Here is a 26,821-nt window from a genome sequence, read left to right on the forward strand (position 1 = left end):
CAATAACAACTCCAACCAATGCTTAACTGCATGCATACTTCATTGAGTTTTAGATAACAGTATCTCGACTAGAGTGGGAAATGCAAGGAACGTAAAACATTTACCTGCAAAAGTTGATTGGATAAGTGAAAGCAAAGACAATGTTACAAGCATGTATGGCTTGCCCATGTTCATAGAAAGCGCTATTTTGAATGCTTGTGTTCACTCTCTCGAAATGCGCCGCGAGACGTATTTCTACTACATATAGTGGACCCAAAAAAACTCACAATGTTCGCACCTCAATGCGTCCTGATTCATGATGCTAAAGCAACGGAAAGTTCATCCTGCCATCGATGACTAGAACTGAAACTGAAAGCTTATTGTCTTTGTACCACCTGATGTGAACGCTCAACAGTAAAAATGTACGCCTTGGCTCCGCTTACAGCAGTCGGCTATTGTAAAGAAACACCCCAAAGGTCATCCTGACCTTCGGATTGTACAGCCCAGACGTAACGACCACAAAAAGAAGTGCAAGTCGACACACAAATCCAACGAACCAAAATTTCCACTATCTTGACGTTCACCCTAACTTTGCGAAATCGAAGTAAAACTCGAAGCTTATTATGCTTAAACCAAGTCATTTGAACAATGAGCGCTAAAAATGTGCACCATGGTGCCCTGACGGCGGTCGCCTATCCTGATTGCATCAATTGTCTCGCAGGACACCATAAGCGCGAGTCCTATGCAAATGTTAAATTCATTCTTGAGCACTCAGTCTCAAGGAAATGAGGCTCTTTTGTTGGATGCGCATTGTTGTGGGCAAACGCTTGGAGGTCGACATTGCAAATGTATACTACTTTCTAATTATGTACCATCCGAATTGGCATAATTAACTTTACCTTTCATTTGAGAATGAAGCTACACAAGCGGTCGTTTCTAATACGTGAAATAAGTGAGACCAAACCAACATAAGCCTCGCCAATGCATTGAGACAGAGACAAGACGCCGCCTTGCTGCATAGGATAGTACATCTTATATTTTTAATAAAATTTATCCTATACAGTAACCTAAACAAGGTTGACATTAAGAGAGAATGCTAGCAGTGTGTCTTGTCCAATACAAAGTATGAACAAGAATTAAGGCATAACCACTTCTTTCAAAATTTGTCTATCAATACTAATGCAACTAGCATTGAAGTAGTGGTGCATGTCTTATTTGATGATGAGCGGTGCTTTATTTAAAGGTTAGCTAAACAGTCCTTTAATGTTATGTAATTATAAACTCGTGGATATCGTAAGAATGCTGAGAGGTGCATGATACATATTCTATTGCACAAGTGATGAAGACGCTCGTGATTGGCGAAGAAAAGAAAATGAATTCAGTTCAGAACGCTGGTAACATGGATGTCATCATTTCTATATTAGGATATATATATATATATATATATATATATATATATATATATATATATATATATACTGGGTGTCCATAGTCAAGTTCGTCGAAGATCTTAAAGAACCCAAGACCTCTAAAGAAATTGTAATGACTGCATGGTAGCCGTAGTCGTATGTACTTACAGCCAGTATGTGTTTTTTTTTCATCACAGAGTATTAATAGATAATTGCTTCTAATTAGTGAACTTTTAAATTATTGCTTTAATTGCAAACATATAAATCACAAAGTTGTAGGGCACCTCAAATAACTTCCAAATGAAGCATTTGTTTCGTGCTCAGCTTTGCCTCGGTGGTTTTTGCGAGAAAAAACAAAAGCGCGCGAAACATCCGAAATACGAAATACGCGCTCGCGCACCACTACTCAAGCACTTCCAAGCTAACAGCTATGGATACACCGCTTTAATAGCAGCGGCAGCTCGATACAGGGCTTGACGCGTGCCCCATCATGAGAACACGCCACTGACGCATTGCGTAGCAGAGCCATACGGGGGGAGCGAGGGGGATCAAGTCGCTTAACGACCTAAGGAAAGCAAGAAACGGCACTGACAGGGAGATAATCGAGGCTTTGTTCACAAAAAGAGCAGGAAATAAATGCGTTAGTACGCGTTACTACCACTAAGTGACAAAGAAATGTCATTCCTAAATTATGCCCTGTAATCGCCGCTAAGATTAGAACGTGAAGCTGCTACATTTGGTTGGCAGCTCGGATTACGCCTGTAATGCTCGCGTGCTCATGTGTACCTACCATGCTAATTCAGCACAGATCACTAGCCGACGAGCAGTGTTAACTCCTGGTAGCCCTGCTTCTCTCTAGTGTGATTACTTTTCACTTAGGTTCCTTGAATAAAATTGCGTGGGTTCTGGTGAATAAACAGACGGAAGTTGGCGCCTGCATGTGCCGTTTGTGTCTCTCTTTATTTTCGTCTGCTTAGCGTCGTAACCTATGTTTTTAGGTCATGAAGCAACTAGCTCAGCAACAAGTTTTGTAAAAGTGGATAAATTTATGTTCAAGGTAATGTGCTGCACGTTTTTGCTATTTAAGAAAAATAAGCACCATGCAAACTTGTCAAGCACACAGGTAACGAACGGCCTGCAGACATATAGCCGCATCCACACAGCATGTGCTGTGAAGTGCCGCATGAGGCAATGACAATGATAACCTTCCCGAAGGTTATGAACAATGGCGCAGAAAGCACCTCAAGCAAACACGTCTCTCTGTGTTATCTGTGTACTACGCAGTTATAGCCCCACAACTGAATTCTAACTAAATTTTAGCTGAACAACTGAAAATTTAAGATTTCAGCCACGATGCCATGTGCCATCTCGAAGATTATGAACAATGGTGCACTAGAACAATGCCTCAAGCAAACAGGTCTCGCTCTGTGCCCTGTGCACTACTCAGTAGTCGACTCACGCTTCCATTATACTGTATGATTTCAGTCACGATGCGATGTGCCATGTCAGGCAAGGACAGTGCTAACCTTCTCGAATATTATGAACAATGGCGCACAAAAGCACCTCAAGCAAACACGTCTTGCTGTGTGCTCTGTGTACCACGCAGTACTAGCCCCATAACTGAATTACAGTTTAACATTTCCGCCCCGACGCCATGTGCTGTCTCGAAGATTATGAACAATGGTGGGCACGAACAATGCCTCAAGCAAATACGTCTCGCTCTGTGTTCTGCCTACTACGCGGACAAACAGCAGTGGTGGAGGCAAGGTAACATTTACCATCAAGTGACCGCTCTCGTATGGAACTAAATGCTGGAGAAATTAAACAGTCGCCGTGAAAACCATCGCCAATTATCACGAATCAAATCAACCAGCACAGAAAGCTTAGCTTACGTCGATTATCGCAGTGCGTGGATCTAGATCTGCATAATATATTTTCATGCTTACAGATATCAGAGACAAACAACAAATGACAAATTGGTTGTTGCTATTGTTTACCCGATTTAATGAACTGCCACAGTGTGCCTAGGCCGGCTCGTTTGTCATGTGGCAGTGAGAAAGCATACGTAAAGTCTCACAAGTCTTGGTTCGAAAAATACGCAACCACCGTCTGTGCCATTGAACAGAAAACACAACACATGCTTCAAATTACGGAAATACAACTTGATAAGATCATAAGGCCAGCTATCCATACTACCGAGATGAGATGAAAGGTAGCGAAAGTCTACAACACCACTCCCTTCCGGTGAAGAGAGCAAGCCAGTAAAAAATGGCTACCTCTTCAGCCTGAAATAGACAGGCGGCGCTCCCATGGCGCAACCATGGCATTGTTCTTTCTTCATTGCGAAACTAAAACCGGTGGCAGACCTATATTCTAATTCGCTTTCCTCTTGATCAACTGAAAAACTTTTCCTGTTAGCTTAGATAATAAATTACCAGTAATTGATCAACCTTTTTAAAACGTTCAATCAAAAGCCAAATCTCTATTGTAAAAGTTGAAGATGCCTATTGAGAAATATCCGAATAATTTATTTTCATCATGATAGCTGGTGTGGGGATGGAATAATGCGACAACAATATATGCTCTATCTCATGTAAATTTGGTAGCAACGCGGTCAGTACATGCTACCAAAAATGGCCGACGGCGCAAAGAGTAAAAATCCTCAAACCGCCATCATCGCATAATGATGTTCTCTACAGTCACAAACTATTGAATGGAAGTAAGTGTGAGGGGTTGTGCGCGACGCATTTGAGTACGTGGGCAGTCTTTCTGGCATTCCATGCCTGCTAGTCTGCACTGCGGCTATTTTATAAAGTTATAAAGGCAACATGGTAGACAATATGGAGAACAAACAAATCCTGCATGTATTACTGTGCAATAATCCTAAATAGTGCTCATGTTCCACGCACGTGAATAACCGTGACCGGGAAGTTCCTTGATAACTATATGCAAGTACTGTATTTGCCATGCCCAAAAGTGTAGCTGACCGGTTGACCAGTAAATTTAAAGTGACATTATGAGCAGCTTCGTCCATAGCATGCTAATGAACGATGAAAAAACAGTTCGCACAATTATTGTCGTACATTTTGCTCCAAGGTGCAAAGCCAACTTCTTCATGCGTGTATCGTAATACCTAAGCACATCTTTCCTCGATTTGCAGCTGCTGCAATAGGTCATGAGTGCGGAAAGCAAAATTGCTCGGAAAAAATTTAGGGGACGCTTAAGCTTCGCCTTTAAGAGTAGAACGCGATATACTGTTATAACAATACGCGGGGGCGACATGTGTTGAGGCGAGGCAGCGCGCTAGTCAACTGCTCCTTCGCAGCACAAACAGTGCCTTAGTAGCTACCGTGCGTCTCACTATGCTGGAGCCACGAGGAACGCCATGACCGACGTTGCCGGTGTCCCACCTCAACGGTGCACAAAATGAGACCAATGAAAAGCCGTTGGCGTTTGCAGCGCGAAGCTCCACGGCATTGTAGTACGTACACAAGTGAGGGGTGTCAGCGTGAACTGACTGGATATGCTGCGAAGCCGGTATTTCCGGCACCGATCCTCGTGGCCGGCTCTCGAGCTCCATAACATTCAGCGCGCCCTGAAATGGACAGTCCACTTAGCGTAATAACAGAGAATACACTGCCCCGCTCCGCCACTTGCCTGCTCAGGAAGAACGTTACTATTTTTACGCACAGCACTCGTGCCAGCAGCGAAAGGCAAAACGCTGCCTTGCCGTTTAGCTTGGCGTCAATGTGGGCCCACTTTGCTTAACCGCTTTCGCAGCCAAACGCAGCGCACGTCTCTCGATCTCTGGAAACCTACTAACTCTCAACGTACAGGCCGCGCACGCTCCGTCAAAACCGTGACAACACGATGATGACCGCCACGAATGCGCCTCGAGCGCCAGAATAACTGGTATCGCCGTAAAGCCGAGCCTCTTAGAGGCAGGCCGATAGGAACACACATAACGAGAGTTTGCCTATGAATAAACCGGATAGAAAAACAATGGTGCTGACCGGGCAGCGTAGAGTACATTCGCATAGCGATTCAATAAATACGGTGGAAAAAGCTCGAAGTGGCAAATGTACAAACATGGCACTAAAATACTGGTAACATGCGTTGTCCCATAACAAGCATTTGCTGGCTGAGTAATGGCCTGTGTCTTCTTGTGGTGAAGTCGCAACTGTCTCGGCAGAAGACAATGGGTGAAATATTTCTATCTTCTTTAAGCGTAGTTTTCAAGGTGGCTCTGCAGCTATACCACTTCAAATATTACATGGGTTAGGTAGAGTCCAAGTTGTGCAGAGAATATTCCGCAGGGCTCGCAAGTGCCAGTGTCGCAGATTGCTGAGAGCATGGTTAGGTGACTTGCAAGCACCAATCGGCTGCCACTGGCTTTCACAATCAACCCGAACTATCACGCACAAAAGAAAATGGGTGCTTCACGACCCCGTGACAGCATTAAAACATCTTTAAGCGAGTGGGTTTGCCAAGTGGTAGCATTGTATAACTACGTACAGGAGTGGCCAAAGTTCCCAGGCCACAGCGCGTTCGACAACGTTCACTCTCAAGCAAGTTGCGGAGTTCCTGGAGTCATTTGGGCACTCTGAAACTGTGGGTGGGGAGAAACAGTGTCCCTTACCCTCTTCAAAAAAACCTTGGGGCTATTATAGTAAGATGCATGACACGCCGCATGGGCAAGAAGTGAACATCTCCGCACAAGCTGTGGCCAGGAAGCTTTCGACCACCCCTGTACCTGCCAGCATTGTGAAACGCTAAGCATGCTGACATCTCTAGGGCAACCACTCACCTGTTTTCATAACCTTTTGTTTTTTCTGCCGATGTTCTTCTTTCAAGTTTTGTTTTAAGTTGTCCAAGCAATTTAGCAGCTTGGCGTCTCGTGGTGTCCTGCAGTGGTTTGAATTTAAGAGCTTTGCAAGTTCGTTCCAAGTCTCGTTTTTCTTCGTATTCGACTCGGTGTCGGTCTTATTGCACTCGAGTACGCACCGGCGCTGATTGACAAGGCCGACTAAAATAGCCTTGTCTTCCTCGGTGAAATGAGGCGCCGGCTTTCGTAGAATTAGAATGGGCGTTGCGCAAGCCATTATGCGCTAGAATGGCAACACTACAGTGACGGCAAATCACGCACACGCGATACACACTGTGCAAAGACTAGTGCACACTAAGACTAGGGGCGACGCAAAACCCGGGCAGCTGAACTCGTGGACCGCTGACGTTCAGCGCAAAGCACGAAAAGATGACAAGGAAGTGTATAGTGTCCTGCCTTTTGCTATACGGCGCTGCTCTGCCTTTTGAAGGTCGCAATTGAAAATGACAAATAAAACTTTAGCGTACTAGTAGTTACAGCTTCAATCGTGCACAAACAATAGGAAGAATTCGGTAGCAATACTTTTTGTAGCTTGTTTGGGCGGTAACTAGCTTATACAAGGCGTTTCAGCTAACTTTAGCCAGTGTTTAAAAATATGTCGATGCATTCTAAGACGACGCGACCAAATGCTTGTTGCTGACTTTTGTATGTAGTGTGTCATGCTATGTTTTGAATTTTGCATAATTAGGCAATTAGTAGATTAATTAACTAATTTCTGAAGCAATGAAGCTAGGGAAAGAATTGCAATTACAAAGTCGCTGAGTGGTTTGCAAAACGTCCGAATAAACAGTTTCTAACTATCTAGCTATTAGGCTTTAGTGTTTTTCCGCTCACTGCAGGTGCCGAGAAAGAAAAAAAAGGATCACCCGACATGTCCGCTTGCGCGCCGTGATTGCAAGGCTCCCACACAGTAAACGTACACATAAACATAACATTTAGCCGAGTGTGCTAGCGCTGAGCTGGCTTATCGCTATCGTGAACCGCCGCGAGGGAAGCACATCGGTGGCGTAAATCGCACACATTGAACGCCTGTGTCACTTCCCTGTCGCCTTTTAAGCGGGCAAAACGTAAATACCGAATCATTGGTGTCATCGTTGACAGCACCGTGGACCCGTAGATTCAAGGTTAAACCTAGGCGTGCGTCATGTCCGGAGGATCCTTTTGGTGCACCAGTGACACCTGGCGTGGCAGCGGGACACCATGAAAGGCTCAACAGGCATCGGTCGCACCAATGGTCGCACTTCATTGGGCTTGACATCACCGTTCGGAGCACGAGGCTAAGCTATGTGCCCATCCTTCTGCTGGTTGGTGACAGATGGTTCTTTGCCAAATCTACTAAAACCACTCAACTCGGTCTAGTTGTGCTGCCAAGCACCCAGCACATATTGTCGTGCTACCGACAGTCTGTTCATCTAATTTTCTTGTTACTGTGGTTGAGTGGCGATGTCGAAGAAAATCCAGATCCTGACGAAATAGATCAGATATTAATGGCCGTTAAGGTAATTAGGAGATCGCATTAAGCTCTTGAAACTCGTCTTAGAGAAGTAAAGCTAAGGCTTTCACCAAAAAAATCTACGCTTACGTCACTAAAGTAATGTCAAGACAAGGTTGAATAAAGCGAAGCGACTACTATCGCCATGCTGAAAGAGTTCACAGAGACCTGCAACAAAATTGATGACCTTTAAATTAGAAGCCGCCAAAACAATATAGTTATTTATGGTCTCGAAGAAACTGAACAGAAACCAGAAACGCTGGCACAGCTATTGGGCAGGAAAACACTCTTTGAAATGTTAGGCATCAAATTAAAATTGATCGAGCGCGCGCACACAATAGGTTTCAAGCAAGCCTAAGCGCAACTGACATGTAGTACTGCGCTTTTACGAATTCGCAGAAAAAAACATGGTAATACGTAACTGTCATAAAATCACAGATACAGCCATATCTATATCTAAAGGCTATTCAACGTCTGTTCGAGAAACGAGGAAGCAGCTGTGGCAGGCGTCTGTGTTAAGTCGCAGCAATACAGTAAAGGTGATTATAGTTTACGACAACTTTAACATCAGCGGTGAATGTATTGCCTGGCAAGAAACGGCCAATAAAATAATAGCTGTGAAGGATGCTGAAAGATGCGACCAAGGTGGTCGAAAGGCAAGCGCGTTAAAGCGTGACAGCGACAAGAACCTTTTACATCATTATCTTTTTTTGCAAGAAGTGTCATAAAAAAATACAGCAGTGCCAAGAACTGTTGCTTTTGTACAATACGGATGTCGTAGTCATTACCAGAAACGGGGCTAAACCCCAATATCCACGACTGGGATATAGTGCCATCATCCTACGTACTACTTCGTACAGATCGAGATGGTCGGGGGGGGGGGGGCCATCACCCTTACCTGAAACCTGTCTTTTGAAAAAGAAAATGGCATCGCTGGCCAAGTAAGTGTGTGGCATAGGGTTCTTATTATTAACATGCCCGTATTGACTCGTGGTGTCTACCAGTGTCTGGGTATCCCTGTCGATTAGCTCGTACAATCACAGAATTTTCTTCACAGCTGTGTGAATGAGCGAACTAAAGTCGTACTAACTGGGGATATGCCAGGAATATACTGAGGTAGTTTCGCAGCCAAAACACTGAAGTTAGAGGTTCAAACATTCTTGTGACATAATTATTGGTTGCTCGTTGACACAGCTAGTGGTGCAACCAACTCGCGTCCAAGGGCTATCATGTTCGGTGCTTGACCTTGGTTTTGTGTCCACCTTTTTAACACCAGAAATAAGCATTGAAGACGGAATATCAGACAACAAGCTCATTCTACTAACATTTCATTGTCTTGATAGCCGCGTATCGCATGCTGGTCCAACGACGCGTATTTCAGTTCAAAACTGTAGCGAAGTGATCGAGGAAAGTGTTAAAGACTTCCTCGAAGCATTGTAGGATGATTTCCTTAATTAACCGTGAGTTGTTGTTGCTCTATGGTGGAAACTAAAAAATGGAATCGCGCACTGCAAATCAACCTTTATAACTTCGAGGTTAGAAAAGAGTATTCAAAAAACTCCATCGATTACGAGACGTATAATCCACCTCTAAAGAAAAGTACAAATGATTCGCAAAAATAAAACAAATTTGTTCTCTTCAACGAGCTTTCACGCCATCTAAAAACGCAATAAAGACTGCTAGAAAAAACTAGAAAATCCAATCACGCAAATTCTGAAAATATTTTTCCAAACCGGACAGCCCTGTGACTAAAATAGAAATTTCAGGTAGTTTCAATGAAGATGCCAGTACTATTGCAAATGCTTTTAGGACTTACTTCCAGCCAGTTTTTACGAGTACGCAGCCTTCGTATCAAGTACTAAAAACAACGAATCCCAGATGTCAGACGTAACTATATCAGAATCTGGTATTCTTAATCTGCTTCTACAACTTGTCTTAAGATAGTCACATGGCCCAGACAAAATTTCAAACGCATTTCTTAGACCCTTTGTTGCTCAATTATCCCCTTTCTAACAGAAGATGTTCGGCTTATCGTTGGACACAGTGGTGCTGCCTGCTGACTGGCTGTGTGCCAAAGTCCTGCCTATTTATAAAAGTGGTAACAAACAGTTGACAGACACCTACAGACCCATATCTTTAACAAGCATATGTTGTAAAGTAAATGAGCATATCATAATTAAAGCGTTCATTGATCAAATTGTGGATAGCAACTTACTTTAGCCCAAACAACACGGTTTTCGAAGGGGGCTTTCAAACACTTTGCAGGTTCAAGAAATTACTCATGACTTCGTTACAGCTCTCAATTCTCGACAGCAAACAGATCATATATTCATAAATGTTTCTAAGGCATGCGAACGTGTCCTAGACTCGTTACTTATAAGGAAACTAGAATCATTTTGCGTTGACTGAAAAATGTTTCTTGTGTTGCGGCTTATGTCGCCAACCGTTTGTAGTGCGTCAGCTTCATTAATGCTGAATCTGACCGCGTTAAATTGTTTACTGGCGTACCACAGGGATCTGTACTAGGACCACCGCTATTGCTCATTTACGTAAGCGACATTTGTATTTGCATGGAACCAGATTTTACAATACGGCTCTACGCAGACAAATGTGTAATGTACGCTTCGCCTACTAAAGCGGAAGACCAAATAAAGCTTAAGAAATGCTTATAGAATATCCACAACTGCTGTAATAAATACGGCATGCAAATTAACACCGATAAAGAAATGTGCATTACCGTCACTCATAGGAAGACACCTCTCAATTTTGAGTACACGCTTTTCAATACAGATATCAAACGGATGAATACCGTAAAGTACTTGTGGTGAAGTTAACGTCGTCTTTAAACTGAGATGTCCATATCGGTCATACTTCTAGGCAATCATTTAAGCAACTAGTTGGTTTTTATGACGAAAACTAATTAGTGCGTCCTCCCATGTGAAACTAACAACGTAAGAAAGACTAATTAAACCCACCATGGAATAGGCAGCGTTAGTTTGGAACCCGCACCGAAATCACTTGATCGACGTGTTAGTAAAAATGCAAAACGGGGCAGTTGGATTTGCTTATTCAAAGTATGGCCAGGCAAGAGAGCGTTACTGCGCTCGTATGCAAGCCGGTGTCACAACTCTGGCCAGCCGGTGAAGGCTAGCGTGCCCTAAAGTTCCTTTTTCTTCTTTCCCAAAACTTGTTACATATAAAGACGGACGAATACTTCAAATCTCCTAACCGTCACTGGAATAGAAATAACCACGAGAAATGTATCTTCCTCCCACACTGTAACACGTTTATGTATTCATTCTGTGCTTTGTCTATCGAAATGTGGAATGACCTGCCGAACGACGCTGCCAATATACAACGCAAGCTACTGACACGAGAACGTCGGACTGTAATTTGAATACACCCGGAAACGTAATTGTGGTACGCGGAAACTCAAACTCAAACCCCTTTTCCAGCATTCCTACAATTCACAGAGCGGCATGGCCCGCTCGCTTTCTCGCAACAACATCGTCCAAATGGGGCTCGCTGTGTTTAGCAGACGGACATGGTTTTTCCAGGGCTCCGTGTCAGCGACGGAAAAATACCTTTTTGTGCATGCTTTGCGCTTGCTTCTGTTTCTTTATTCGTTGACTTTTTTTACCCTTTAAATAGCAATTTTCTCATGTTCTTTTTCGTAATATTTGTTCGTGAGCGCGGATGTGTTTCATGTATATTTTGTTTTGTAGGATAGTCAGAGTGTCCTTTCGAGCCACGTAACACCGGGAGGGACGTTGAGACTTTCATCATCATCATTATCATCAACGTCATCAGCCTGATTATGCCCACTGCAGGGCAAAGACCTCTCCCATAATTCTCCAACTACCCCGGTCATGTACTAATTCTGGCCATGTTGTCCCTGCAAACTTCTTAATCTCATCCGCCCACCTAACTTTCTGCCGCCCTCTGCTACGCTTCCCTTCCCTTGGAATCCATTCGGTAACCCTTAATGACCATCGGTTATCTTCCCTCCTCATTACGTGTCCTGCCCACGCCCCATTTCTTTTTCTTGATTTCAACTAAGATGCCATTAACTCGCGTTTGTTCCCTCCCCAATGTCCTCTTTTCTTATCCTTTAACGTCACACCCATCATTCTTCTTTCCATAGCTCGTTGCATCGTCCTCAATTTAAGCAGAACGCTTTTCGTGAGCCTCCAGGTTTCTTCCCCGTAGGTGAGTACTGGTAAGACACAGCTGTTATACACTTTTCTCTTGAGGGATAATGGCAACCTGCCTGTCAAATGCCTGTCAAATGCACCCCCGCCCATTCTTATTGTTCTGATTATTTCAGTCTCATGAGAGTTTATAGTCTTTTAATAGTAATTTGGAAGTGGCAAGTCTATTAGCTATTAGTGGTTTTAGTGTGTGTCTGCATTGGTACAAGGAATATTGCTTTGGTAGGACAGCGAGAGCGTGCCTGCCTGTTTGAACTCGTACGAACGCGTGTTATACCTTAAGTGAATGCGGCGTTTATTGCTTTTGAAACAATGGTGATAATTACTTTGCGGCATTTTAAGGATTTAGGTTCTATGCCTATCGGCCTTTGGTAGTAGGCACGTGCTCTGAAAGCTTGGGTGTTAACATTAGAAAAAACTGGCAGTGGCTTAGCTCAGCTAACACTGGATATGGAAAGCGAAAGCTTGGTTTAGCCTGGTTAAGTCTTGGCTCCACTTGGTTAACCTTTGATTTAGCTGTAATCATGAGGTGTGCAATCATCGTTAAACCAGGTATGACGTCTGTGCCTCGGTCGGTGGCTAGACATGACTATGATTAGGCTTGGGTAGACACGCATCGTGAGACGGTGCCACGCCTGTTGTGCCACAGGGATAGCGCAAGTGCTAGATATGCAGAAAGAAGCCATGCACACGCGCAGCGTCGAAGCACAAATGGACCGGCCGCAAACGCGGTCGGCCCGTACTGATCTCGAAGGTGTGATGCCTGTTGTATTCCGGACCCATACCGGAAGCAACTCGCCCGGCGATATCCGCGGGGTGGTCAGACGCCGCTTGGCGATGACGGCTCAAAGCCTCCCGGTCCCGAGCAACGCCCAGAGAACACGGCCCGGCCTCCCTCTCATCCGTGGCCAAGCTCCCACGGACTAAGCGATCACGGCGCTCCTCTCAGCCAGGCGAGCGGCGAGTCACGTGGTCAGGCTGCGGCTAGCGTGCGCGGTGGCGCCGGAGCTCGGCGCGGCGAGTCACGTGATGATTTGCCTAGGCTACGGCGCAGCTGCGGTCAAATGAAGGTCAAATTCGCGGCGACGGCGAAACTCGGCTCGATGTGGTTAGTAAAGGTTTCGCTTTAAAAAATTGTGTGATCGTTCTGTTAGCGCTCCCGACACCGACCTGCAGATTGGTTACCTGAAACTGCTTCAAAACTTAGTGGAGGCGATTGTGAAAAAGTCCTCTTTTTTCTTCACGCAGTGGCAATGGCGATCCTAAATTTAACGAGGTGGCATAACGACGAGATAAATAACAGTAGTTTGTTGTAGGCCAAGAAAAGGCTCGTCCTCAGCAAAACTAAACGGACGGGCAGACGGGCAGACGGCACAGACCAGACGGACGGGCGGGACAGAGAACGTAAAGCAAATTTTGAAAAACCTTATTGATGTTGCAGTATCAATTATAATATATGACCCTGGCAGCATTTTTCAAGTCAAGGAGCCTTCTATAGCTATGTGCACGGAGCCACAGTTAGCAAAGACGACTGGGAAGGTGTCCAGGCAGCTAAATGAATAGAGAAGCTCTAAGGGGCCGGAACTCGACAAAGAGTGCTAATCGCATTAACATACGATCTGGCAACGTACTATTCTCTCGTTATGATGTTGCCATTGCCATGTGACACGAGATAGATGGAAGCATTTGTTTCTCGCTTACAAGCTTATTAGTTGACCGCACATCCAGTTGTCACGGATGTATATGCTTGCATGAAACTGTAAATAAATCCCTATTCAGTCAAGCAGACTCTACGCAACATTTTTATTTATCTTAGTTGGAAAATTTGAAACTGCATATTATTTGTATTCTACTTGCACATATCGTCATACAAGTATTCTTAGTAAAGTGGACAAAATATCGGAACCGGTCGCGCGTGTTCGTCTGGATATAGTAAAATGTGGATTGAGAGCGGCATGCGAAACACAGGTAACTCGCCGAAAACCGTTAATCGCCTGCTTTTTTTTCTGAAATAAAAGAACAGACAACATGGCTGGCATATGAGTAATGCATCAATATTGTTACGTCCTTGCAGTGGTTTTCTCCATTTTTTTGGCATTCGCACGACCGGTAAATTGCATTTTATATACACTGCCAACAATCTTTTAGGGTGGCCAGCGGCCCCCACGTGGTCATGGTACCTGTCACGCGCATTTGGTTAAAGGGAAAAATCTGGTGAATTTGATGCAAGTGTTTTATTTCTTGAGAAAATTATACTTAATTTGGGGTGCTAGCCCATAGATTAGGAAGACGCAAATTCATTAGAACTGTTCCCAAGTGTGGACTCCGCAGACACCTCTTTTGCACGTCTGAAAGAAGAAAAAATAAAATATTGCGAAGCCTCATTGCACCACTGAATGTGAAACTTAATTTTTATATGATATGTGTGCTATTTAAAAACTCCAGTATATTTATTTGCATTGCTAGAACAGAGGTTGTTGATGGATTAATACACTTCAATGGCACGGTAATCATTAAAAAAACATGGGTGAAGAAAATTTGCTAGTGAATGCTGTTGGTTGTAATATACAAAATCTGGAAATATATTTTCATTTTAACATGTTATTCTTTCTTCTCAGAAATCTCTTAGATAAGCGGTAACGTTAGTTTTGTGGTCGCAACCTGCAAAACTGATATTTATATTACAAGCCATTATATTTCCCATCGTACACGTATAGCAATTACGCATGCTGTTTAACAAAGATAAAGCATGTTTGCTCTTTTATGGCAATTAATTTTCAAACCACACTGGCGTGGTACTACGCATTCTTCAGAAATAACTCGCCAGAGGTTACTTACCTTTCCTCGATCACACGCCATGCCAGCAGGCATGCCCACTCTTCGACAGGAGTAGCGGCCGTTGGCCATAAGGCAACAATCAATTTTGCATTTCCTGATAAACTCGGGAACCTAAAAGTACAGGAAATGTTACATAAGGAGAACTTTCCCATATTCTGATATCTCTGAAAATTATCATTGATGCTAAGTGATCATAATGCTGCCATTACGCATCCAGGTCACACCAACTTATGCTTCCTTCAAGTTCTCTACAAATGTGCTTACACGAAATTCTGAGTATTTCAATTGTTAAATGGAGCATCAATGATAGAGAAGGAAATGTTCTTCAGTGTCCCCCAGTTATACCTAATGAAAAGTGCGAGGGAGACAGATGTTTCAAAATTTACCTATTGTACCAAATAACATGCCTATTCCACTCCTAATTGTTGTTGCAAGAAACGTTGTGCTCATACGGGGTGCATTATTTTTTACACTATAAAGGAATTTTGAAAATCACCTCAGGCTCATACAACAATTCTATAAGTTGACCTGGAATATTCGCGCACAGTTGTGCGAGAAATAATAATTCAAGGTCAAATCATTATAAAAAAATTAGCAAGGACCGTTATAAGTATTTATTTTGCGGCAAATAATGGCATTTACGAATTACAGCTTGTCGGTTGGCAAGGCGTTCCACATGGAATGAATTCTTGGAAAATACAATTCTGTATATTCATAATGCGGGTGAAGAAGTACATTAGCGGTTCATTTACTTCTGTTTATTTGCATAAAACGATGTTCTGCTAAAAAGTAAGTGGAACAACATTCGATAGTTACCGAGAGTTTGACGGCGCAAGTCTCGAAACAAGTTCCGTCCTCAGAATACGTTCTAAGGAGACATTCCTCTCAAACATTCGGGCCGCAATTCATGAAGTACAGTATTTGCAGTAAAGTAACTACTAAAGACCTAATCCGTAAAGTATATTATTTAGTTTATCGCAAATTTCAGTTTCCCGTGGAAGTATTGTTCAATTCTTTGAGTTCTCCAGCTCAAGGATTAGGCTTGTGCCTTTGCCACAGGCGAGAAAATCAAAATTATGATCTAAGAAAACCACGTCGTGGGCAACTCGGACACTGTATCGCATACAAAAATGTTGGTTCATACTGTAACGAGAAAGAAAAGAGGTGAAATACATTTACAACGATTATTTATAACCACACGCAATATCAAGAATGCACGCACGATCCTAAGCGCGCCTACATCATCGTAATTTCGACGCCTGTACGTGGCCCTTGCTGAGAGAGTGCCGTGAAACAGCACTATGGCTGCAGGAGAACCAACTCGGTACTGGTTAACGACGGGAGAGAGCGGGAGTCAGGATGAGTGCGGCTAAGTTTCGCGCGCATGCCACGGCTTGTCCTACGCAACGACGCTTTGAGGCTTCGCCAGGCCACGGCGCTCCACGCCAAGACCTGTAGGCGATTGCGACAGTTTGTACAAAGTAAGCGGTGGGGCGGCACGTGCTAGCGTGCTCCATTTTTTCATGGCGTGCCATTCTCAAGGTTTCCGTTCTCAAGGTTCTACTCGCCCCTACAAACACGGACCACGTTGCAACCATCTTCGAGCTCAACCGACTACTATTTTGCTAAGCTCAGCGCCGCTTCCCTCAAGTGATAGAAAGTATCGTGTTGCGCAAGTTGGCTTTGTTGCATATGGCTACTTATGCACTGTCTACTGCTAGCCTTAGTTCTGGCTAAGTGTTTTACTAAGTGTTGGTTCCCAAAGTCCCAGTTTTTGCAGCCTACCGTATCCACGGTTGGGCACAGGTACTCTGCGATTGTATCGTGATACGTAACAAGTACTTGAGATGCCAATACAAGATACTACCGCAGTTAGTGAATTCAACACGATAATTTCTATCTGTACCTTAACATACTTCAATACAATCTCGAAATGCGAATACTTGCGAGCAACAATCACGTACACGTAATAGCCGCCTAATGCACATGTCTCCCAGAAGTAGCACGATCAACGTTTGGTTCACCACAGTCAAACTTACATCCACGAGATCCTTCAAATCGCCGATGTGTGCAACCAATTCTTGCATTCTTCACACTTCGTAACACTTCACATCGGTAACGACACCATAGTGTCATCCGAATTTTCCCGAAATACGCAGCAGGCATTGGCGTACGCAGACAGTATGGTAGCTACAAGCAAGAGTCATGGCTCCCACGCAGCTAAAAAAAATAAAAAATCAAGAAAAGAAAGGTCCGCTGCGCGCAAACGTTCACGCGCTTGTTTTTGTCGAGACAGCGCGAGCGCCGCCACGTGACTGTGCTTCACCAATAGGGACCTGCAGACTTGATCGCCTGCCTTCACTAGAGGGCTCCGGAGGAAAGATAAAGTGTCGATGCCTTGGGTTTTATTCAGGTGGCTTAGCGTCAGGAGTATAGGCTTGGGAAGCGGAGTTCAGCCAGCGTTTATAGTTTCGCACGGTGATGCTGCGATATCTAGTGTCTTGTATCTTAAGATACTCGATACATTCTTTCATGTATCGGAAATACAGGTACTGATACTCGCGTTGCAAGACGTATCATCACACAGATACAAGAAACCCAATGAGAATCTAAGATAGCACCAAATATATGTGTATCTTAGATACTGTCCAGCACTGTGTCTATCACGTATAGCCACATCCTTGTCGTCGTTTCGGATGCTCTAGGCTGATGCCTCACTGACCAAGCGCAGTACGTAAAAAATTAGGTAAGGTGTAGCATGGACGCAACCGCACTGGTGCGCGTGAAACGTGTTGTGCGTGCTGCAGAGGGCGTAGTTGCACTAGGGTGCAGAAACTACGTAGCCAAATAGATAAGTTACATTTATTCACGCAGTAGAGACCTTCCATTGTTAACGTAATTATGCTACAATTCGTGGGCGTCTCACAGTATCGTAGGCCTATGCCTCCGGAGCAATGGAGAAATACAGTTGACCCGAACCATTAATGGATGAGAACCGCGAGCCATGGTGGTTTCGCGTGTCCCGACCAGGAGCCTTCATTATTTTTTTCTCATGCAGGCGCACGCTCTCCGGGTTCTAGGTGCCGCCCCAAGGGAGGGCGGTGCCTAGAAGAGGCGAACGGTTCCCCTGTAGGGTATTGCGGAGTGCGGCGTTCGGGGCGGTGAGCTCATCCATGCGCGCCTCATGGGCACAATCGCCGGGTCTTTGAGCCGCAAGACAGTAGGGACATAGTGGGAGGTCACCTCATGAATATGATCGGCGAGCTCAGCCAGAAGGTCGAAAGTGACGCCACCGGCCGCCGCGAAGACGAGGCAGATGAGCTGAAAAGGTGTCGGGAGGAAAAGCTCTCGAAGCACCGCTGAGTGGATGAGGACGTCGCGCTCCCCCTAAAAGCCGTCACATCCGGCTCCCACCGCCAAGGTCCTCCTCGATAAGGAGCTGCTGGAGGTGGGTGCGTTATGACGGCATGACTCTCTCCAGCACTACGTTATTAAGGTGCTGCCATGGTGTAGCGCCAACGGGAGCGGAAAGAATGCCCTAGAGCTCGATGGCAACATCGAGAGGAAAGATTGAGGCGACGTCGTAGTAGCGCTCCGTTTCTGAGGTGATGTAGTAGGGGCACAATTGCGCCTTGATCTGGTGAAACCAAACTTGCGGGTTCCGGGGTCAGAAGGGTGGGAGCCGAAGCTGCAGTGACGAGACGTCCTGTGGACGCGAGTCCTGTTCCGTGGAGGGTTCGGACGGGTCAGTCATTGTCTTCATCCTAGTTCCGCACTCGTAGGCTTATGCCTCAGGAGAGAAGGGGACAGACAACTGACCCGAATCGACGCCGAAAAAGAACCGCGAGCCGTGGCTTCGCGTGCCATGACCAGGCACCGTCTTTGTTCTCTTCTTATGCGGGCGCGCGCTAGCCGGGTTCTAGGCACTGCTCAAGGGAGGGGCTACAGTCTCTATTAGCAAACTTGCTCGCTCCTTATTCGCAGTCTGCCCACCGCGGTCAAAGTTGGTGGGCGCGAGTCGGCATCCTTGCTTTCCGAGTCTTTTCGCGCAACTTCCGGTTCCTACTTGTCAAATGCGGGTACGCAACATTATAACAAGCACGAAATTTCTGCAAAAAAAACATCCACACTTGTAGGCCAAGTATGTCCTGACGAGAACAGGTACGAGATTGATGGAGTATGTCAACTGCGGCTAATTGTGCTCTCATTTGCCGCCACTCCCGCTCGAACCGCCAAATGAGCAATACGTCTCTCAATGCCGATCAAGAGCGTAGATTATGCTGCGATCGCGTCGTGCGTCACTCGACGACGGTGCCTTCAGTTCACGCGATGCATACATGATAGAGTAATAGAGTAATAATTCCTTGAATCTAGGCGACGATACCACAGTAAGGTACGTATGGTACTATGGTTCGGAAAAAATTTTTAAATAAAGATAATAGTGTAACCGAAATTCGTTACACGCGGTTTTAACAAGCGATCCCATTTGACCGAGCGAGGGACGCTTCACGTCAAAAATAAATTAATTAATTCAGAAAAACCTACATGGCAAATTCGAGTCCAGTGCAGGAAAGAGCCCTTTCTCAACCTGTGAGTGACAAACCTTCACAAACAACCCTTTACAAACCTTGAAACCCTGAGTGTGCGAGAGCTACTACAGTTAGCCGAACGCTTATTGGTCTCAAAAAAGCTCAGCTACTGTCTGGAACGCGAATGCGTGGAACGCGTGGCAAGAAATCTGCGGAGCGAGAGGAGGAGGAAAGCAATGTAATGTCACGAATCTTTTAAACACAATACGCCAGGCTTCCAGAAACCATCTAAACATTTCCCCAATTACCACAATTCCACAATTACCTTCTTATTAATGATAAACGACTGCAGCATGGGCCAACTAGCCCAGCAACCAATTTTGTTAACTCCTTAATAATGTACTTAATGATTTCATCGTGAAAGAGAAATATCCGTGCATTTCGGCAGCTCACCTTTCTCACTGACAACTTTTTCGGGCTTCTTTTGCTATGTTTCAAGACCTTCCTGCAAAAGAACTCTTCGCGCACCGTTTGGCCAGGGAACTTCTTGTGGTCTTTCTGGTAGTTTTGCTTCGCCTTGACCTCTATACATTCCAATTTTAGCTTCCTGCGACAAAAAAAGTGCAGAATGATTATTGTATTCGTTGACAGCGGGAAGTACAGTGCAGAATATTTGTACTTGTGCTGGTTAGATAAGGCATAAAAGAAAAGCACATATTTGAGATAGCAAACATGTTCAACAGCAACGTGATATCAGCGTAAACTACTGTTCGCAGAAAGGATTTCTAGTTTAGTATATTGCATGCATAAATTGTGGCTTAATATATGTAGTGTGGAAGTGTAAACACTTTTCGTTTAAATCAAAGACGTTCTTTAGATTCCTAATATGTCTGCATAAAGTGTGTGCTGGAGCTTTGCTTCTATGTGGCAGGCGCATGATCAGACAGATTCAGCGTATATATAGGATCACCGGTGGTCATATGATAAAAACACAACCGCTGTTTACCTTTTCCAAAGATGGTGGGCTCTCACCTATATTTATTATACTAGCGGCTTTCATAATGAGAATGCGAGACGTTGGACGGCAAACCAGTCGGAACCCAGACTTACTTTAAAAAATATTTTTTGTGAGGTCTGTCGCCATCAGCACCAGAATGTCCGTTTAGCCAAGAAAACTTCTTTCTCAAGTAACTTTGAGGTGAAATATTCAATCAATTAGAAAGTTAAAAGGACTGCTACTAGAGACGCTGAGAAAAACATAATAGTAGAAGAGCACGAAACGAAGGCGTGGCGTTTCTGTCCTTGCGGGGGCAAGAAAAGCCACTGGGTTATATATAAAGTATCAGTCGTCTAAGCGTGCAACGTTTCAGCAATGATATATTTTGATCAAAACGGGACGCGGAAAATCTACACTGTTCTATGCTTTAACCCTTTGACGCAGAAGTCTACGCGCTTCCGCTTTAACACTAACCACGTAAAAATTGTATGACATTGATTCCCAATAGTCAAGCTCCTCAATTCAGGTGCATATGCACAAAGAACAAGAACTGTACGTCCTAATGCAAACCTTTGCGCACGGACATAGCCTGTCAGAATTGCCCATCGTTGGTCATATCATGAGTCAAAAGAAAAAAAAAGCACGAAACGAAAAAGCGGCACGCTTTTGTAAAGTACCAAATCTGCTCACTCAGATGCACACACTAATCTCGTCCTAGAATTTTCGTATTCTACACATAAAAGAAACTGAATTCGCCGAACGTGCTAGGACAAAATTATTGAACGTCATAACATGAGTCAAGTTAATCCTTCTCCCTGGGTGTGATGTACACATTCAGCAGGATGATTAACTTGACTCCTTTTATGGCGTTCAATCATTCTGTCCCAGCGCGTTCGGCCAATTCAGTTTGTTTTAGGTGCCGAATATGAAAATTCTAGGACGACATTAGTGTGTACATCTGAGTGAGCAGGTTTGGTACATTACAAAAAAGAGAAAAAGATCCGCCCCCTGTCCGGACGAGATAACAAACACAGCTCTTAGGAATATCTATGATGGGTCCATCATCGCACTAACCAAATACATGAACCAGGTGTGGGAGAAAGAACTCCCAAGGACATGGAAACAGGCGGACGTAGTTTGCATTCCAAAGCCAGGCAAAGTAGCCGGCCTGAACAACATGCGACCAATTTCCCTCACCTCGTCTGTAGGGAAATTGATGGAGCATGTTGTTCAAACGAGACTTACCAGGTACACGGAGGAGAACGATCTTTGGCCTCATGAAATGGTTGGATTCAGGCCAGGGCTCAGTACAAAAGATGTCATGCTCAAACTTAAGCATTACATCCTAGACAGATACGACTCTCAACTGACGTCAGAGCGATCCTAGGACTCAACCTCAGCAAGGCATTTTGCAACGTTAGTTACAAGGCTATCTTGGCAGGCCTCGAAGTGATAGGTGTAGGACATAGGGCATATGCATATGCAAAAATGCATTACTTTATTCCGCAAAGCACTCAAAGCCGCAGATGGAAGACCTCTCATCATTGTGGGAGACTTTAACGTGGCTCACGAGGAATGGAGGTATACATATAGAGACCCCAAAGCTAGACGAATTTGGGAGGATATACAAACGCTAGGGCTTACTCTACATACTGATGCATGCGTCCCTACACGCTCAGGCAACAGTATAACCAGGGACACTGCACCCGACTTTTCGATGAGCCATATGGTGGGAACAGTAACGTAGAGAAGCACAGGACAAAATCTAGGCAGTCACCACTTCATTATTTCGCTCACGCTAGGAAAAGGCGTCAAGACTCGCCTCATCAAACAGCCAAAATTAACGCAGTGGGATAAATTCCGAGGTATAAGAAAGGAGGCCTCACTGCTGGATGATATCTACAATATCGACGAGTGGACACACATTCTTAAAGCGCACATAGGGCAAGCGACTACAACTGTAGAGGACGAGGACACACCTAACCAGCGCTTGACAGCAAACTGCTAAACATGTGTAGTAGAAAGAGTAACCTGGAGAAAAGACTCAAGGCCAAAGATGGAACAGGAATATCAGGCATGAACTAGCCAGACTCAACAAAGAAATCGAAACAAATGCGATTAAGCTCAACGAGCAGAATTGGTTCAGTAAGTGCGCTGAAATGGAATCCAGTATGAGTCTCTCAAAAACCTGGAGCATTCTCAGACATCTCATCGACCCTAGTAGATCAAAAATGCAAGCCAGAAAAAAAAACAGGTGAGAGTGAGGCATGGCTCCGTAGGCACAGATGACGAGCTCATTAGCGAGCTCCAAGAGACATATCTTGGAAAAGCAGTGAGTTAGGTGTTTAGCGACTACGAAGGACCTCCCAATCCAGATCTCGATGCCTCCATCCCTGCGACAGAGGTTAGAGCAAAGCTTAATAACCTCAAAAAGACATCCGCCCCCGGTCCGGACGGGATAACAAACACAGCTCTCAGGAATCTAGACGATAAGCCCATCATCGCACTGACGAAATACATAAACCCGGTGTGGAAGAAAGGAGAACTTCAAAAGACATGGAAATGGGCCGACATAGTCATTCCAAAGCCAGGCAAAGTACCTAGCTTGAACGTGCGACCAATCTCCCTCACCTCGTGTGAAGGGAAATTGATGGAGCATGTTATTCAAACGAGACTGACCAGGTACACGGAGAAGCATCTCTGGCCTCATGAAATGGTTGGATTCAGGCCAGGGCTCAGTACACAAGATGTCATCCTCAGACTGAAGCATGCCATCCTAGATACGACTCAACTGACACCAGGGTGATCCTAGGCCTTGACCTCACCAAGGCATTTTACGTTAGCCACAAGGCTATCTTGGCAGGCCTCGAAGAGATAGGTGTGGGACATAGGGCATATGCATACGTCAAAAACTTTCTCTCACAGAGGGAGGCGAATATAAAGGTTCTGGATGTAAACGTTCTGGATGTCCCCTCCCGTCACACTTGAGACCAAAGGGACCCGCAAGGGTCGGTGCTATCACCCTTCCTATTCAACATAGCGATGAGGAGCCTCCCGGCGGAACTCAATAAGATTAAATCGATAAACTTCAGCATGTACGCGGATAATATCAACATCTGGGTTAACAGTGGGAGTGACGCAGCCATCGAACTTAAACTGCAGTTAGTGGCGAATATGGTGGAAGAGTATGCGGCCAGCGGAGGCTTGACGTGCTCGCTACAGAAATCGGAGCTATTAATCATTGAGCCAAAACATCAAAGCAGACACGCTGGGGTCAGCAAACCCATCAGTGTTTTCGTGAACGGAAATGAGGTTCCCAAGGTGGAGGAAATCAGAATTCTGGCCATGTATATCCAGAGAAATGTATGTAACCTCACGACAATCAAGAAGTTAGAAGGATACGGGGCACAGGTCACGGGAATCTTTAAGAGAGTGCCACCCAAAGACAGGGGCCTCAAAGAGAACAGCCTCCTCAGACTCATGCAAGCCTTTATTACCAGCCGAGTAACGTATGCTCCACCGTATCTTGTATGTAAACAAGAAGAAAAAGAGAAAATAGATGCGATCATTAGGAAGAGCGTTAAGAGAGCACTAGGGCTCCCACACTCGACCTCGACAGACCTTCGCAAAATGAGGGTTCACAACACGCCAGTTGAGCTCACTGAGACAGTGCGAGTGTCTCAGTTGGAAAGATTAAGCCAGTCCGAAACAGGGAGAAAAATCATGGAATGGGTAGGAATCTAATGCGACAACGGTGCCCCAACTGGCAAGACGGACATTCCGTTGGACGTGCGAAAACGCTTCCGAATTGCCCCCTACCTAATATATGCATCCTATCTACAACAAAGAGTGGAGAGCTCAAAGGGCTAAGGATCTAGTAAATAAATTTAAAAACAGCGGCGCATAAAGTAGCGTACGTGGACGCTGCTTGTGGTAGAGACGGGGATGCGGTATCGACGGTGGTTGATGGCGACGGGTGCATTAAGATAGCGTGCTCTGCGTGCTCCACGTGCACTAGGGACGCCTGTACACACGAGGAGGTTGCAGTAGCGCTCGCTTGTGCGGGTACAAAAGTGGGAGCAATATTACGCGATAACTAATTAGCTATCCGACATTTTAACAAAGGGAGAATCTCGGAAGGGGCCCTCCAAATTCTACTCAAAAACCCTCCTAGGAAGGACATAACTTTTATTTGTGCTCCGGCCCGTGAAGAAGTCCCAGGTAACGTAGCCACTCACGAGCTCGCCCGAGCACTCTACTACCGGGCAACTCTAGAGCAGAGATAAAAGGTAGCATCATCGCCTACAGGGAAATTGTAGATCATTACAAAGCCGAAAGAAGAATCTTTCTGCCTCCGCATCGGTCTCTCTCTCTTTCTCTCTGGAGGCCTCTCGCATTTGGCGGCGCCTTCAGGGCAACAATTAGGTATCACCATATTGGATCTACTTAACTCAGACGAGAGACTATAACGATGCCCTCTGCAAAATTTGTAAGGAGAAAGGTACTCTAGATTATATAATATGGGAATGTGTTGGCTCCCAAGGGGCCAAGGAAAACATTGACAGTAGAGAAGCCTGGGTGGTCTTGTTCCAGAGCGAGGATGAAGATGACCAGTGTCGAGCAATCTGCCTGGCCGTTTAGGCCTTGAAGACTCACCGTCCTTAACGCGCGGGAACTGCTTCGTCTTCCCCCCTAAACTGCGTGTAGGCTAAGTGGCGGGCACCCCAGTTCGGTGGAATATTAAAGTTCTCAATCAATCAATCAATGAAATTAATTCTGAACCTTGTTAAAAAATTTTATGCAATGACAGCTACCAATAAATACATATTAGCTTTTCTAAAATGAATTGTGAAACTTGTAGAAGGTGCATGCCCTGGAATAAACGACTATAGAAAACGTGTCTCCAACATAGCTCGCCTCCTTGTCCGTTCTGCATTGCAACCACGCCTCGTCTATGGAGCCGTTTCATCATCTCACGAAGGCAAAATGGGCTCGCCTTGAGGCCATTAATAATGAAGTCATGCTGACCATGACGGGACTACCACGTCTCACTCCATGCCAACCCTACAGGCCGAGTCCGAACTCATAACTATCGACAAAGTCGTGCACCAACGTTGATGCGCGCCTAATGCCATCAAATTTCTGCTCGGCTGGCCGGTACATGGGACACGTAATAGACAATCCAGCATCTACGAGACCCGATGTAGCTCTGCGGAAGAGGGTACAATTAAGTGACAATAAGCCTCATGGCCGTCTGTATAGCCCGGTTCCTCGCCAGGTGAATGCCCAAGTTTCCCGCCTTCGTCACATCAATGATAATCAAGACGATGCGACTTTTGTAGCATACACTGATGCCAGTGTTAAGGGCACCATGATTCACACAGCCCTCGCGTGTCCATTGATACCAGAGGCAGGCCAGACGTGCTCGTATGTTGCCAATCCTGCACCACCGGCCTATCTTGCCGAGCTTGCTGCCATACGAGACGGCTTGGCCGTGTTGCTACCTACTGTTCAAGCTGCTCGATACTCTCTACTCATCATTCGCACAGACTCTACTCAAGCCATCCACGACATATGTAGGGTATCCCGGTCCACTCTATTCTCAGATAGCAATCACCGTCTTTCTGCCACTACGAGTATCCTTATACACGTCCAGTGGGTGCCTCGAGCAGCCCTGCTGGGTCTCCTTGAAGCAGATATGGCAACCCACCCACATATTAAAATACACCCACTTCCACATTTTGTTGAAGACGCCTGTGGACGACTGAGCCGGGAAAAGCAAAACCTCCGACGTACCACATGAGCTCTCATACCTCCGTTTGGGTCAGACCTCCCTGGTGGCTTAACCCTCTGAGAGGAGGTTACGTTAAGGAGGCTACGCGTTGGAGTTGCGCTCACCCTGTCTGTGACCGCTCTCTGGCCACAACAGTACCATGGCCGTTACGGCTCATCGTTCCCGTTTTGTACCACAGAAATTCAAAATCTGACAGTGACATACCTACTATAGACGTGCCCAGGACTTCATCTAAGCAGTCTATACCACCTCTGGGCAAACGCATTTGGCCTAGCCGCCCACCCGACCTTGAACGCTGGATTCATGGACCACATCATCGTTCACTCCTAGATTTCTTGTGCGAGTCGAATCAGTTCGTGTACTTTTAACATCCTTTGTATTGTGCTTAAGGGCAAGCTTTGGAATTTAAAAGAGTGTCTGCGAATGAACGCAACCTAAACAAAAACTAGGCGACTTTTACTTGGCCAATTGTAGTACCATCTATACATTCAAGAAACAGAGTTTTTCCCGAATAGTACATACTAGCCAGAAAGCAGACGTAAATTACAACACTCAGATACCGCTCTCAACCCATATTATACCTGAGGAAACTCTTTTGAGGCGCGTAAGGTCACCATTTGACAGTCTGGATTGGAAACCCATCGTCAGGAAAGCTTGTGAGTCATATCAATTATAAATTTAATGCGC

The 26,821-nt window shown here is 45.2% G+C and overlaps 2 protein-coding genes across 6 annotated transcripts in view; both read right to left on the minus strand.

The window, feature by feature from the left end:
* LOC142564559 (venom metalloproteinase antarease-like TtrivMP_A) overlaps positions 1-6,505 on the minus strand; it is a 126,409-nt gene extending 119,904 nt beyond the window's left edge. For 2 of the 5 annotated variants that reach the window (XM_075675603.1, XM_075675602.1), the window contains exon 1: positions 6,196-6,505. In XM_075675603.1, coding sequence (XP_075531718.1) covers positions 6,196-6,490 — 295 coding nt within the window. In that variant the 5' untranslated portion in view covers positions 6,491-6,505. The other 3 variants (XM_075675605.1, XM_075675604.1, XM_075675606.1) reach the window with 2 other exon arrangements.
* Positions 6,506-14,171: 7,666 nt separating this feature from the next.
* LOC142564560 (venom metalloproteinase antarease-like TtrivMP_A) overlaps positions 14,172-26,821 on the minus strand; it is a 62,750-nt gene continuing 50,100 nt past the window's right edge. Inside the window, exons 11-13 of the mRNA XM_075675607.1 lie at positions 19,797-19,950; positions 14,815-14,925; positions 14,172-14,324 (exon numbers count right to left, since the gene is read on the minus strand). Of these exons, the coding sequence (XP_075531722.1) occupies positions 14,277-14,324; positions 14,815-14,925; positions 19,797-19,950 (313 nt within the window). The 3' untranslated portion in view covers positions 14,172-14,276. The remainder of the gene's footprint in view (positions 14,325-14,814; positions 14,926-19,796; positions 19,951-26,821) is intronic.

The sequence above is a fragment of the Dermacentor variabilis genome, chromosome 11 (genome assembly GCF_050947875.1).
Source record: "Dermacentor variabilis isolate Ectoservices chromosome 11, ASM5094787v1, whole genome shotgun sequence".
Taxonomy (NCBI): Eukaryota; Metazoa; Arthropoda; class Arachnida; order Ixodida; family Ixodidae; genus Dermacentor; species Dermacentor variabilis.